The 16,233-nt window shown below is 44.3% G+C and overlaps 1 protein-coding gene across 2 annotated transcripts; it reads left to right on the top strand.

Annotated features, from left to right (window-relative positions):
* Positions 1-749: 749 nt before the first annotated feature.
* On the top strand, positions 750-4,100 carry LOC147854829 (cytokinin hydroxylase-like). 2 transcript variants are annotated; one of them, XM_087331538.1, is made up of 6 exons: positions 750-820; positions 935-1,498; positions 1,609-1,838; positions 1,979-2,223; positions 2,387-2,819; positions 3,068-4,100. In XM_087331538.1, exons 2-6 carry the CDS (start codon positions 1,030-1,032, stop codon positions 3,491-3,493), a joined length of 1,803 nt encoding a protein of 600 aa, XP_087187664.1. In that variant the 5' UTR covers positions 750-820; positions 935-1,029; the 3' UTR covers positions 3,494-4,100. The 2 variants fall into 2 exon arrangements, with proteins under 2 accessions (XP_087187664.1, XP_087187665.1); XM_087331539.1 differs by having other exon boundaries at positions 794-811.
* Positions 4,101-16,233: the final 12,133 nt, after the last annotated feature.

The following is a 16,233-nucleotide window of genomic DNA, read 5'->3' as shown; positions in this document are numbered from 1 at the left end:
GTACATGTTTGATGGTTTCCAAGGAGTATCACAATGGGTATGTCAACTGCAAAGGAAATCAATCTGGTAGTGTACGCAACTTATCTCTACTGGCAGCTAGTCCTGAGAGGAGTTGCTAGCTAATTGTACCATCATCACCTTAAAGGTCTTTACTTCACTTTGTGATAATATCCCTCACTTTTTGTAGTAGGGACAAAGAAAGTTTTTTTTGTATTGTCGTGTTGTTTTAGTGCGCGCGCGCACACACACACACACACACACACAAAGATTTTTTTTATGAAAAGAATAAGAAGAGAGAGTTGCGAGAGATGGGCTACTTCAGGTCGGTGTCCACTGTAGCTGGATGTCCTTCCTCGTGAGAATGAGCATTTGATACCGATTCTGTCTGTACAGCCACGCGATGCGATCATATTTGTTGTCAAGCACGGCAGTGGATAAGGACCGCGAAAACAAAAAACAAAAACACTGAGAGCATATTATTTCCAAGGGGGTTACTGTGGGCCATAAACCCTAAAACCCTAAACCGGACATATAGCGGGCGGGTGATCGAGGAAGCCCGGACATTTATATATTGGGCGGGCAGCCCGGACATATATGTAAGTATTCGGACGGGCGGCGGTTTGACGTGTGGCCAGAGTGGGGTCTCATTCTCTTCTGGTGGGTCACTATGGACGGTGGGTGGGCCATAGCCATGGATATATGTATATGTACATAGTGTGGTGGGGTATGCTTTGGGAAAGCGCCCCCCACCCAAACCCCCATGTTTTGAGCTCTGTACCCTCCCATGAACCTTTCTTGCTGAGCCTCCCTTGTGTCCTGTGTATGCCTGTCTCTGTCTGTCTGTCTGTCTTTCTTTCTTTCTTTCTTTCTCTCTGTCTCTCTCTCTAAATATATGTATATATAAATGTGTGTGTGTGTGTGTGTTGTTGTGCAGCCGAAGAAATGGTGGGCGTTCCATTAGAGGAGATTCTTCAGTTTGAATCACAATATAATGCCTCATTCCTGCCTCAATCCACACAGAGCATTTGAATGATGATGGGTCAATTCTATCATCACCATGTCTATGTGGGCACATCACCATCACCATCATCTTCACTATCACCATCACCATCATCTTCATCATCACCATCACCATCACCTTCATCTTCATCTCCACCATCACCACCTCCACTTCCACCATCATCATGGCCATCACCATCTGCTCAGCTCCTCATCGTGATCGCATTCACGTGTTTGTGTAGCATCGCCGTGGTCGCCGTGCTGCACATATGCTTGCATGCCATGGATGTGGTCTGGTGGAGCCCGAGACGGCAGGCGAGGCTCGCCCGCCAGCAAGGCCTCAGAGGCCCTGCACCTTCCTTCCTCCTGGGCAATGTCATGCACATCAAACGCCTCCGCGAATCCAGTGCCGCACTCGATCCTCTACCTTCCTTCAGCAGCCATGATTTGACTGTGCAACATCTCCTCCCAGATCATGTGCTGTGGACCCAAGTCTATGGTAATAAAATCTTACTAATTGGAAAATCTTCTGGTTTCTCTGTCTGGTGTGTGTGTGTGTGAGTGTGTGCATACCATAAGTTAGGATACACAACAATTGTGGTGTTACAGGTAAAAGGCATGTCATCTGGTGGGGGCCAAATGCTCACATTGTGACAACTGACATGGAAATTCTCAAGGAAGTGCTGTCTTCTAAGCATAGCTTGTCATTGGGGAAACCCACATTCCTTCAGAGATATCTGGAGCCCCTAACTGGTATTGGCCTCATCCTTGCCAATGGCGAAACATGGGCACATGAAAGAAGGGTCATAGGCCCTGCATTCCACTCCGATAAGCTCAAGGTATATCATGTAAAATGCATAAATGAGTATCATCATTGGTTCCATATATATATATATATATATATATTTATATATGTCATATGAATTCCAGAAGTTGTTACCTATCTATCCACATAGATTTATGTGATTGGATTTGACAGGGATTTGCCCATGTGATGGTGAAGCTCACACAAGAGATGGTCGAGAAATGGAATCAGAGGATTGAAGACAATGGCCATATGGAGGTTGAGGTAGAAGAATCGATGATCAAACTTACAGCTGACATTATTGCTGTCACACAGTTTGGGAGTAGCTACAAGAAAGGGAAGAAGGTTTTTGAACATCTTGAAGAGTTGAAAGGGTTTGTAATAAAGTATGGGCATCTTCTCATCATTCCTGGCTTCAGGCATGTTTATGCTCCTCTCATCTTTATTTTTTATACTAAGCTTCCCATGGGATTTAGATCGAATACTTGAGAAACTTAACAAAATTTCTGGCTGTCTTAACAACACATATTTTGCCGTCCTGGCAATTGAAATGGCTTCTCGTGTGGTAATTATTTGTTGCAGATATATACCTATCCCACCTGTGATGAAGCTGAGAAGGATGAAGACTGTCATTGAGACATCGATTCGGCAGATAATTGAGGAGAGGAAAGCAAATGTCGAAGCTGGGAAGATGGATTATGGAGATGATTTGCTAGGGCTAATGTTGAGTGAAAGCCAAAAGATGGGGCGTCCCGTGCAGGCGGACACCACATCAATGACACAGGAATTCGGACGCCGGAAACAGGACACAGTACAGCCGCTAACGATGCAGCAACTGGTGGATGAATGCAAGACCTTCTTCTTCGCGGGTCATGAGACGACAGCCCAGCTATTGACATGGACATTGCTTTTGTTGGCACATAATATTTCCTGGCAAGACAAAGCTCGGGCTGAAGTAAGACACATCTGCAAGGACGAGTCTCCGAATGTGGAATCCATCAACAAGTTGAAGATTGTAAGGAGATGATGATTTGCATGATGCCATGGGATAATGTTTTTGAAATGTATATTAGAAGTGGGCCATTTGGTGGTCATATGAGATTAGAATTCTCTGACTAGCATATATAGCATGACTTGATTCAATGATTGGCATGATGCCATGCCATATGTTTTTGAAATGTATATTATAAGTAGGGCCATTGCTGGTCATATGAGATTGACTGACTAGCATATAGCATGACTTTGATTCGATGATGCACGCAGGTGGAAATGATTCTGTACGAGACATTGCGGCTGTTTGCACCTGCGAACTCGATCATTCGCGTGGCATTGTGCGACATGAAGGTCGGGGACCTGTTCGTGCCCAAGGGGATGTGCTTCTTGATCCCCATCACTGCCATTCACTTGGATCCAGAGCTATGGGGAGAAGGGGTACACGAATTCGACCCACAGCGCTTTGCCCATGGGATGAGCAAGGCGGCCGCACACCCCATGGCATTCCTGCCCTTTGCACATGGACCCCGCAACTGCATCGGCCAGAGCTTCGCATTGATGGAGGCCAAAATCGTGCTCGCGACCTTGCTTCCACGCTTCTCCTTCGCGCCCTCGCCTTCTTACAAGCACTTGCCTCAGCTGGTCATAACCACAAGGCCCAAATATGGTGCACCTATCCTAGTCAAAAAGCTTTGAGATGTGTCAGGATCAAAAGCCATGATCATCATTATGTAAAAAAAAAACTGGTCTTCTCCATCATCATCATCATCCTCTTCTTTAACACTAGTTAGTGCTAACAATCAATATACCAATAGACATTTCAGTCTGCAATCTGGCTGTGTGTAGGAGCATACTAGAGACATACGGTTGTCCCTATCTCAGAATTTTCCTGTAAACATGGCATCAAAGTCTCCAGATAACTCCCATCTTTCTTTCCATTGAATAGATACATGTGGAGCTGGAAACCAAAATTGAGAACTTTTTCCTTTACTTTTTTCCTTTTGTTTGTTTTACAACCACATTGTATGAATAATGTATATGCCTAGAACGTCGTCTTATCGATAATCTCAGCCATACCCTTCCCTCCCCTCTCACCGCTTTCTTCTTAACTTTGAAAGCCCAACTCTGGCGCAAAAACCTCATCCGGAATCTTCTCGTTGTGTCTCCAACCCACATCTCCTCATTGCTACTATCTACACTATTAGAGAAACCCGAGAACCTCCACGCTTGATTCATTCTCATGGGCCATATTTAGCCTTTGAAGATGATAATAGAATCTATCTATCTATCTGTTCTCTCTCAATTGCACTTATCTACCAACGTCGAGAGCTTGACCTCACAAGTTCGGTGTTTTCTTGCCGTACTTGCTTGAGAACCCGGCCCTCCATGCTTGATGTGTTCTCATTGTACGATACATTAGGGCTCGAAAATGCGACTTCTTGTTACACTATCTACCACTCGAGAACCTTTGTTCAAACACTCAATGATAGTATCACGATATAAAATTTCCACTTTATCCATAAAGTTTGATCAATGTATTATGCTTTCAAATGGTTTTCTACCTACTAGGCTTGAGAACATGAACATCTCGGTTTGATGTGTTCATGTGGTACTATGTATTGCATGGGTCCACCCTTCAAGTCTAGAGCGATAGTATCACAACATGAAGTTTACGCTTTATTAGTCAAACCTTAAGAATGTAGTTTGTTTTCAAATGGTAAATCATTTATATATATATATATATATATATATATATATATATATATATATATATATATATATAACACATAGCTCAAGGGCAACCCTCGGTCTTTAGCTCTCGTGAAAGTGATACGATACTCCCATTCATTCCCCCACAAATATATATGTTGTCTCTTTGAACCTCATAACATCTAGGGTGTTGAATGAGGGAGGCATAGGAATATTTGGGGTTACTGTAGTAGCTAAACACCATTTCTTCTCTTCGAAGATTTTTCTTGTCATAGTACTGGAAGAATTCAAGAATGCTATTTAGTGTCATACTTAATAACGTCTATGTTTAAGCATCATAGAGACATTGCTTAATTTTAAACAAAATAGAGGGAATGTGAACTTCTTTTTTCATTTCTTTGTCGATGTTAAGTACTTACCATATGCTCCAATGTTTCATTGGTACAAAGACATTGGCATGAGAGAGAGAGAGAGAGAGAGAGAGAGAGAGAGAGAGAGAGAGAGAGATGATAAAATAGGCAATTGTTTGCCAAATCTGACCATATCCAATAGGTATATGAAATCTACTTCTCATAGTTCGAAAAGCCATCATCTGCCTTTGTGACTCTAAAATACCATCCTCCACAATTACCAAGCCTACTTTTGCCATTCTATTAAACTTTGACTTTAAACTATCATTTCCATCCCATTGTAATAATCGTGAAGATGCTATCACCTATGCCTGGCAAAGAGTTGCAATCTTTTCTACAATCAGGTGTTACTTTGGCGTGCTATGGTTGGTGGGTTACCTTTGGCTAGGGCTTTAAAACGAAGACACATTGGTAGTGGTACATGTGTCTTTTGTACGACAATTGATGAAGATTCTCGACACAGGTTTATATCTTGCTCTGTTACTAAAAGTATATGGATAGGTATATCTTTTGTCACCTTTTCAATGGGTTTTCATTGAAGGTGATAGAGTTTTACCATCCCCGGAGTATAAGTTTGTGTTTGATTATTTGCGGTACTTGGGCATGTGGTATATTTGGAACTTGCGGAATGGTTTCTTATTTGATGGGCTTTATGGAGTATCTCAACGGATATGTAGGATAAGAGGAAAGTTGATTTGGCAATTTTCACAATTATGTTGTATGGGAACTTTGTCCCCAAATGAGTTACATTTGTGTTGCTTTGTATTGCAGCACCTTAGAAGGTTGTCCTTGCCACATCGCTACCTTTGACGTAGTTTTGATAACAAGGTTTTTTTGTATTATCATGTTGTTTTAATATAAACATATACATTTACAGAGAGAGAGAGAGAGAGAGAGAGAGAGAGAGAGAGAGTAGTATAGATATTTTATTAGGACAAGATGTAGTGTCTCGATTAATGCTTGATGGGGGAATTACATCAAATATTGTCATCACGAGATCTATTTGTCAAGGATGCCCACTTAGCCCATTTGTTTGCTATTAGTACTCATACCCTTGTTACTTATGTTATTAAGGCTTGCAACGAATGATGACATTGTGGGTCTACATCTTCTATCTGGGGGGCATCTGGCAACACATGCTTTGTTAGATGATTCTTTTATATTTCTACAAGCCTCTATTTTTTGACACTTGAGGTATCAATTGAGAATAAATGTTATGAATGGTCAATTGATTGAATGAATTTCTAGTAAGTTAAGGGATAAATTCATATATCAGAAGTCACAATCTTGGTCATTTAATGGTTGTATAGTGTATTGTGGAACCCATGAATCCATGATATTATATTACTTGTCGTTGTTGCCATGGACAAAGAAGGCCTTGCATTATGTTTTGCAATCTCTTCCATATTTTTTGTTGAGGAAGAGGGATAAGATGGGAATCACATCGATTGCGTGGAATAATCTAGAAAACCCCCAAGTGTTGGAATATTGTACTTATCTATTCATGTGATGACTCATAGATTTTCATTATTCTAAGACATGTGCTCAAACTCACAATCATAGAATGTAATATATGTGTTCGTGCAAGCATTCAAACGTTTGAAAACGAACACGTTTGAAAAGGGAAAAACGTGCTCCTTTTATTTATTTATAAATTTCATTTATTATTATTTTAAATCAACTCATCCTAGTGGTATGTTGTCATGCTATTGTTGTTTATGTCTTGGGTTCGATTCCCAATTTTCTCATCTCTCTCTTATTTTGTTATGTCATGACTTCTAGCAAAATTTTACGTTAGTGTCATATTACACAACTTTGATTATGGATGGTGACAAATCTTAAAACGTAGTTGGCATTCTAAATTGCCACTTGTAGCAAATTGTCTTCATTTGGAGAGTTTTGATTGGGGTTTTGCTTTTGGGATTAACTCTAAAGTGTGAAACATGTAATTGCTTCTTTTCCACTATCCAACTGGAAGATAGTATCCATCATTTCATACAATGTCTGATTGCTAGTCAAATTTGGAGTTACATTTCTCAAATTTGGCAAGTTTTGTCACGATGTTATTTGATGCCAAAATAGTGGGTGTTTGTACAATTCACACAAGTCAACCCAAAATTAGAGATGGAGACCATTTTCCTATTTTTGAGGGATTGGGGATTACATCATAATTGGGATATGCGAAATGCATTTGTCTTTGATGGTAAGCATGGAGTCAATGCATATCTATGAAAGTTGAAGGGAGTACTAAAGTGGCAATTTTCTTTATTGGAGCAAGTGGAAATTATTTTCTTAGTGGAGTGTTCATCTTGCTTATTGGCAATTTAACATGTTCCACTACCCATGTAGTTAGTGGGTGACCATACTCCATTGTGACACCCATTGTAAGTAGTGTTTTTTACACATTTATTAATATAGTTGAGTGTTTTCACCAGAGAGAGAGAGAGAGAGAGAGAGAGAGAGAGAGAGAGGGAGAATATAGTAGATATTTTATTGTTCACGATGAGGCCAATTTTGACAAATGGGATCAAATCAACATATCATCTTATATGCAACTCCTAACTAAGAAGGGGGATTACAAATCTAAGGCTTCAAGTATGACTCTTAGATTATTATGCCTGACCAACAAGTTATTATATTTCTCACAAATTACCGTATACGTAGAGTATTCGATAAGTGATATTCATCCTTGAGTAAGTTTTCATTGTATACATTTGATATCTTCATATTTGGGGTGAGAATGCGAGGATGCAACATCAACAACTAACTTGTGTAAACAACTTCGAAGAAGTGTTAAGGTTCTTTGAGAGCCAAGGCTCATGCAGGTACTAGTGAGATGCGATTGGATACGTTTTGATCATTAGGAAATTTGAAACAGGTAATATGTGTCTCATTTCGAGAACCGTCTGTAAAAGAATGATACAGAATAGGTCGATTCACAAAAAAGAGTGTTGCATGCGTAAAAGATTTGTTAAGCGAGCAAGCTCAACCGGATCCGGATCGGTATCTGGAACGGAGAACCGGATCGGTGTTCGGAATCAAGAGCCGGATCAGATTGAAATTGGGAGGCCTTTAGAGGCCTACGGATCCAACCTAGTATGTAGGCATATTTTTGGGAGTCAGTGTCCGTCACTCGTATGAGCATTGAAGTACCAGTCAATACTTCTGTCAGTTCTTTATGGACTTGTATAAAAGTGCTCTCTAAGCACATTCTATGTACATAGGAGGATTATTATTTTTCAATTGAGTTTATGTTCTGCTCTCTCTCTGTCTCTCTTGTGTATTCTGTGTGTAAGGTCTCCATTAAACCTTATTCTCTACATTCTGTTGGTATCTGGCTGAGCTGGTTTGTCATACGCTTCCGCATATTAACTTTCACATGGTATCAGAGCGCAAGGGTTGAGACTCCTCTGTAGCCGACAGACGCTTTCGAAGACAAACCCTAACACCCGGTGAAGAACAAAAGAGAACCAAGATGGACAGAGGTATGGCAAGTTCGCTTCCCACAGAAAAGCTCGCCCGGAGCAACTATGCATCCTGGTCATATAAAATGCACCAGTACCTATTGGGGCATGGTTACTAGAGCTATGTGGAAGGAACGAACAATGTAGCGCCGGAGTTGGCACACAAAGACTTCCCGACATGGGAACAAGGAGCGAGCGGAGTGTTGTACTGCCTCGCATCCTGTGTGCACGATCAGATGCTCGGCTACATCAAGGATGCAAAAATGCCTAAGGAGGCTTGGGAAAATCTTCGGAAGATTTTCGCCGCTAGTACCACAACCCGTAAATTGCAGCTCTGACAAGAGTTGAACAACATCCGACAAAGAGATATGTCGGTTACGGAGTACACCACCAAAATAAAGGAGATTTGTGATGCGCTCAGGTCCATCAATGTGACGGTGGACGAAGAAGAAATGGTACAAATCTGCCTTGGTGGTCTAGCACAACGGTACGGGCCAGTCCGGACGGCGATTTGCACCCGGGAGAAGCCACCGTCCTTCTTCGACTTGCAATCGATGTTGATGGTCGAAGAAAACCACGTGAGTGGGTCGAGGACCACTCAATCGGACAATCGGATGTTGTACACGGAGGCGGACCGGCCCCATGGGCGTGGAGGACGAGCTCGATCGGCATGCAATGGAGGCGGCCGGCAAGAGCAGAATCGACGGCACCGAGATAGTGTCGACAACAGTTCCAGACCCTCCACGAGTAGGGGGAGTCAAAATGGCATCAGAAACCGGCAAGGGAAGGCTGACACAAAATATTGGTATTGTGGCAAGAAAGGCCACAAAGCAAGCGAGTGTTGGAAGAAACGCGCCGATTCGGACAAATCCGGATCCGGCAAGGCCGGATAGGGAAACCGGCAAAGCTCGCACCATGTAGAAGGATCCGAAACCGGGAAAACCGGAAAGGGGCCATCTATTGTGATGAAGCACAAGGCTAACTCGATGAAGAAAATTAATTCCAAAGCGGAGGAAGTATGGTATGTTGATTCCGGAGCCTAAAATGACATGACGAGCCACGAAGAGTGGTTCTCGTTTTTGGAGAAACCGGAACAACCGGGAATCGTCAAAACTGGAGACAACACCCCTCACTCGATTGTGCATGTCGGAGAAGTTCCCTTAACCCATGTTGGACAAAAGGGAAATCTAATGAACGTACTACATGTTCTGACAATTAGAAAGAACCTAGTGTCGGTCGGACAAATCGTCGACCAGGGAATGTAGGTGCGGTTTATGGACCTCGGGTGCTTCATCGAGGAAGAAGGCCAGGTAATTGCGCAAGGGCGCAGAGACGGGAGGATGTTCATCCTCGACACCAACGACGTCAGCACCGCCTTGTTTGTCAAAGGACAGAAAACTGAATCGGACATCGATCTCTAGCACAAGCAGATCGACCACGTCAACTACCAGAGGCTTCAAGACTTGCAATTGAAACATGTTCTCGGATTGCCAAAATTCAGTGGCTGGAAGGCCCAAATATGTGAAGCCTACCGACTCGGGAAGCAACAATGGCTTCCATTCCCCACCGAACAAAACCGGAGCCGTAACAAGCTCGACTTAATCCATTCGGATGTATGGGGACCGACACAGAACGTTAGTCTTGGAGGGAGTCGGTATTTCGTCTCCTTCATTGATGACTACAACCGGCACACATGGATCTACCTAATTGAGAGGAAAAGTGAAGTCTTCGACTGTTTCCGGAATCGACGAAGCCTAGTCGAGAGGAAAACAGAAAGAAAGATCATGTGCCTGCGGTCGGATGGTGGAAAAGAATACTTTTCCGGCCAATCCAATAGTTATTTGCAGCAAAAAGGAATTCGGAGAGAATTCAACCGTCGATACACACCGGAACAAAACAATGTGGTCGAGAGAAAGAACTGATTGATTGTCGACGTGGCAAGGGCAATGCTAGAGGAGAAAAGTATGCCCAGGTTCTACTGGGCTGAGGTGGTCTGGACGGCCGTCTAACTCCAAAACCAGATCGGAGATAAGGTGTCAGCACATGAGCTATATTTCAGGCGGAAGCTGAATTTGAGCCACCTTCGGATATTCGGTAACATATCATATGTGCATATACCGGATGAGAAGCGGAGGAACCTGGATCCAAAGTTGGAAAAGTGTATACTCGTGGGCTACTTCAATGAACAAAAGGGGTATAAGTGTTATAACCCCCGGACTAAACAAGTCCGAGTAAGTCGAGATGTCGAGTTTGATGAGCCGACATCATGGTACTCTCTACCGACTCCAACTCCAGACGAAAACCCAATTCCGGAGGATCAGGCCAGTGAATCTGGAGAGGTTCAGGTAGAAGATGAGGATTTCGATACTCTAGATGAGAGTCTGATCTCATTCCGGGTAAGTGGGCCAAATGAGTGGCTGAATCGGAATGACCAGTCGGATGAAGAACCAGTGAGTAGTGGAGACTCTACCGTGTTCTCCTCACGCAAGGAACCGAGGAAACGGTTCACGCGCAAAGAGAAGGGGAAGAAGAAGATGCTGGGATACGCCACTGGAAGTGAAGGGTTAGATCGAAGCAAATCTGGCTCCGGAAAGGATGAAGGCGAAACTTCAGAAATGAAGTCTGAACCGGCCAAGAAGGGCCTCAAATCAGCTGCTGAAAAATTACGCCGATCAACCTGCCGAAAGATCCTTGTAAAATGGTATGGATACAATAAGTACATGGCGCATCACTATGCGTACATGACCAAGGTGGCGGAAGTGCGTGAGACGGAGAGCTATGCAGAAGTAGCGAAAGATGCAAATTGGTGTGCTGCTATGGAGGAAGAAATGCGGGTACTCGATGCTAAGGAAACATGGGACCTCGTTGACCCTCCCCGTCATTGTAAACTGATCGGTTGTAAGTGGGTATATAAGGTAACGTACAATGCTGACAGTTTGATCAACCGGTAAAAGGCCCGGTTAGTGGCGAAGGGGTATGCACAGACCCACAGAATTGACTACGACGAGACCTTTGCTCCGTAGCGAAGATGACGATGGTTCGTGTGGTACTGGTTGTTGCTGCAACAAGGGGATGACATCTTCACCAAATGGACGTGAAGAATGTGTTCCTTCAAGGTGACCTTGAAGAACGGGTCTATATGATCAAACCCCCCGGTTTCCAATCGAGGTTGAACAGGTCGGCGGTGTGCCGACTCAAAAAGTCACTTTATGGTCTGAAGCAAGCCCCCCGAACTTGGAATGCGAAAATCACGCATCAGTTGCGAGATGGGGTTTGTGGCCTCAAATTCCTACTCTTCACTGTTCATCCGGAAAGGTCTAGACGGTCCAGTATGTATCCTACTAGATGTAGATGATCTAGTCATCACTAGACCCAGACTCGATGAATTCGGCTGTGTGAAGTCCCCGTTGTCGGACGCATTTGAAATAAAGGACTGGGGGACCTTCATTATTTTCTTGGGATCGAGGTGATTCGGAACCCCGACGGCATAGTGCTCTCAGAATGCCATTATGTGTTGAATATGTTGTACAAGTTCGGCATGACAGAATGCCAACCAATCTCCACACCCCTGGACCGGAACCTGAAGATAAGTCCCGACTCTGGACCAGCCTCCAATGAGAAATGGTTCCGAATAATTGTCGGAAGCCTTTTCTACTTGACAATCACCCGACCCGACATCAGTTATTCGGTTGGAGTGATAAGCCAGTTTATGTAGAAGCCGATCGTGGAGCACCTTCAATGCGCGCATCAACTATTGCGATATGTGAGCGGCATGAATGACCAGGGATTGTTATACCGACATGGTATAGCTGGGAAGCTAGTCGGATATACAGATGTTGTTGGGCCGGTGATGCATCGGATCGCCAATCCACCTCCGGTTATATGTTCTCTCTTGGTAGCGCAGCTGTTGCATGGAGCAGCAAAAAGCATCCAAAAGTGGCTCTGTCGAGCACTGAGGCTAAATATCGGGGCGCTACCATTGCCACCTGTGAAGCCATCTGGCTTTGGTGACTGCTGCAAGACCTCCAAATTGATGTGTCGACCCCGATCCTGATTTATTGTGACAACGTAAGCAGCATACAGCTCGCCAAGAACCCTGTATTCCATGCTCGGACAAAGCACATAGAAGTGCATTATCCCTTTGTTCTTGAGTGGTGAAGTTGAACTTCGGTATGTTCACACGGATCGACAGGTTGCCGACATATTCACCAAGCCACTCAGATTGGACAAGTTGCAACACTTTTCGGAGATGCTCGGCATTCAGCCTCTCGACGTGCCACACTTGTGGGGGAGAACGGAAACGGAAACGGGTAATGGCACTAGACAAGGAGCTGTAGAGGAAGAAAGAACAAAGGGGGGAGATAAGGAGAAAAAGGAAGTTGAGCCTGAACAAGTCGGAGCAAGCGGCAACAACGAACCGGACGAGGAGGGCGAGCGAGGCGGGAGGAAGCCAGAAGGAGTCGGACGGAAGAACCGACTACAACAGAAACTGACACCACGATCCGACCTCAAGTTGAGCTTGAGGGGGAGTGTTGAGTGAGCAAGCTCAACCATATCTGGATCGGCTGAATAAGCCAAAGTCGGATCGGTATCCGGAAGAGAACCAGATCGGTGTCTAGATAATGTCTAGAATCAAGAGCCGGATCGGATTGAAACCGAGAGGCCGTTAGAGGCCTACAGATCCAGCCTAGTACGTAGGCATATTTTTGGGAGTTTGTGTTAGTAGCTCGTATGAGCATTGAAGTACATGTTAGTACTTATGTCAGTTCTTTATGAACTTGTATAAAAGTGCTCTTTGAGCACATTCTATGTACATAGGAGGATTACTATTTTTTAATTGAGTTTATGTTCTGCTCTCTCTGTCTCTCCCGTGTATTCTGTGTGTAAGGTCTCCATTAAACCTTCTTCTCTACGTTCTGTTGGTATCCGGCTGAGCCGGTTTGTCATACGCTTCCGCATATTAACTTTCACACGATTTTTAAAAATGACCCCAAAATATATTGATTTCTAGGATGTACGGAAATTTAGGTGTTCCAATTAATGCCTACATAATGGACATATCAAATTTACAAATGAATGTCCAAAATGACTACCACCTATATTTATAGAAATTCGTGAATCTAGATTTTGATGTACATACAATATTTATATCAAAACTATTGTTTTCCAAGTATGTGCCATCATCTTCAAACCCATCAGATGAACTAATAGGAGTTTGTGAGGTCTCATCCTCATCATCAGTGGCAACTAATGCATTGTCTTCATTCAATTGCAATCAAACTAGGGATCGGCAACAACTCGGCTCGGTGGAGCCTTGCCAAACCGGCTCAAACCGTGTAAACTGTTTATGTGATTTAATTATTAGGGTTTAGAAAGTAAGAAATTAGACAATTAGATGTTAGAAGTTAGAACTTGAAAGTTGACAGAGAGACTGACTGGAAGCCATTGACAACAAACTGTTGAGTGATGAGAGAGGGAGGGAGCTTGCATAATGGACGATCAGAGGACCTCCTTGCTGTTATATACATCATCGAGAGTGACAAGTCACCATAGCCTTGGGGTTCGTGGTTCGGTTGGTAGGTGGCAGGGGATTCGTGGAAGTCAGTTGGCCAATCATAGTAGTCTATAGAGAGGGAGTCGTGGAGGTGGGACTTGGAGTTGAATTTGGCCTCATCGGTGGTAAGGACGAGGGGGTGGGAGTTATAAGGAGGAGAAAAAGAGTAGGAGGAAGTGGTAGTGGTGTTTTTTGGGTTTCTTCACACCTCTAAAGCTTTATTGTCCCAAACCGGTTCCCAAACCCCTTCACAAACCCGGTTTAGGCCAAACCGATTTAGCCCAAACCGGTTTAGGGATTTGTTTGGTTTGGTTCAGGTTTGAGAACCTCAAAATGGTTTCGGCTTAACCTTGGATAAGTCCAAACCGGTCAAGCCTAAATCGAACCGTTGTTGATTCCTAAATCCAACCTCATTGTGGTAATGATTCTTGTCTTCTGGTTTGTCTTTATGTTGTGTCTAGAGCCACATTTGGGATCTTCTCTTTTAGTATCTTGATTGTAGTCTGTCGTAGATGGCTTGTTTTGGTCAAAGAGAAGTGTGAAAGTAAATGTGCGGAAGCGTTAGACAAACTGGCTCAACCGGATAGCAACAGAAAATGAGAAAATGTTTAATGGAGAACTTAACACAGAGAATACGCGTGGGGGAGAGAGAGAGAGAGAGAGAGCAGAACATCAACTTAATTCAAAATAACACTCTGAAACTCTGTGTCTACAACGTGCTAAACAACACTATTTATACAAGTCCTCAAAGGACTGACATAAGTACTATGTACTTCAATGCTCATACGAGCGACTGATACTAACTACGAGACAATGATTACCTAGTAGTCTAGGCTACTGCTAGTCTTCCGGTTTACACTCGAATCCGGCTCTCTGATTCGTCTCCCCGATCCGGCCGGTTGTATCCGGATACCGATCTGGCTCATCCTTCCGGATATCATCCAGATACCGATCCGGTTTTGGTTTATTCAACTGATCCGGATCCGGTTGAGCTTGCCGCTCAACGCTCCCCCTTAAGCTCAACTTGAGGTCGCATCGTGGCGTCAGTGTCTGCAGTAGCTGGTCCTTTCCTTCGGCTCATTCTGACGTCCTCCCGCCTTGCTCGCGCTCCTCGTCCGGTTCAGTTCCGCATCCCGCGACCCGTCCTGTACTACGCACCTCGACCTCATTGGTCGGCTTGTCTGCTCAACAGGCCCATTTCAGCTCCTTCGTTGTTATGACTCCGACGCTTGTCGATCCATCGGTTCCTCCGTGTCAGTGTCAACTTCCGTTGCCTTCTCATCCGGTTGGCCTTTAGTTGATCTGGCTTTTCCAAATCTTGAACTGAATCGGGTTCCTTCGATTCGTTCCGGCTCTTGTCCGAATCGATCGCTCCCGATTCGTTCCGGCTCTTGTCTGAGTTGGTGTTCTCCAACTCATCTCCCGGTTTCAGGCCCTTCACCATATCAGACCATGTCTGGGTCTTGGCCTTCTCCTTCCGGTCGGCTCTGTCCTTATTGACTCTGCCGCCACTGCCGCTCATTACGACTTGTTCGGATGTGCCAACTCCCTTTGTTGACTCGACCCCGTTTTTCCTTTGGTCTTCCCCTTTGTTGGTTCTTTCTTTCTCTCTGGTTCCTTGTCCGGTGCCATCCGTTCCCTTTCTTGTTCTCCCCCTCAAGTGTGGCATACCGAGATGTTGAATGCCGAGCATCTCCGAAAAGTGTTGCAACTTGTCCGATCCGAGCGGCTTGGTGAAGATGTCAGCAACTTGCCCATCTGTGTGAACATAATGAAGTTCAACTTCACCGTTCAGAACCCGCTCACGAACAAAGTGATAATGCACTTCTATGTGCATTGTCTGAGCATGGAATACAGGGTTCTTGGCGAGCTGTATACTGCTCATGTTGTCATAGTGGATCGTGATTGGGGTCTACACCTCGATCCGGAGGTCACATAGTAGTTGCCGAAGCCAGATGGCTTCACAGGTGGCAATGGTAGAGCCCCGATACTCAGCCTCAGTGCTCGACAAAGCCACTATTAGATGGTTTTTCCTGCTCCATGCAACAACTGCGCTACCAAGAGAAAACATGTAATCGGAGGTGGATCGGCGATACGATGCATCACCAACCCAATCAGCATCGGTATATCCGACTGGCTTCCCATCTATATTGTGTCAGTATAACAGTCCCTGATTCTTTGTGCCGCTAGCATACCGAAGTATCCAGTGTGGGCATTGAAGGTGCTCGATGGTTGGCTTCTGCATGAACTGGCTGATCACTCCGATCGGGTAACTGATGTCGGATCGAGTGATTGTCA

This window comes from Azolla caroliniana, unplaced genomic scaffold (assembly GCF_043228905.1).
Source record: "Azolla caroliniana isolate FFs.n. ecotype wild unplaced genomic scaffold, voAzoCaro1.0.p SCAF_15, whole genome shotgun sequence".
Taxonomy (NCBI): Eukaryota; Viridiplantae; Streptophyta; class Polypodiopsida; order Salviniales; family Salviniaceae; genus Azolla; species Azolla caroliniana.
This window is presented reverse-complemented; position numbering and strand designations above follow the sequence as displayed.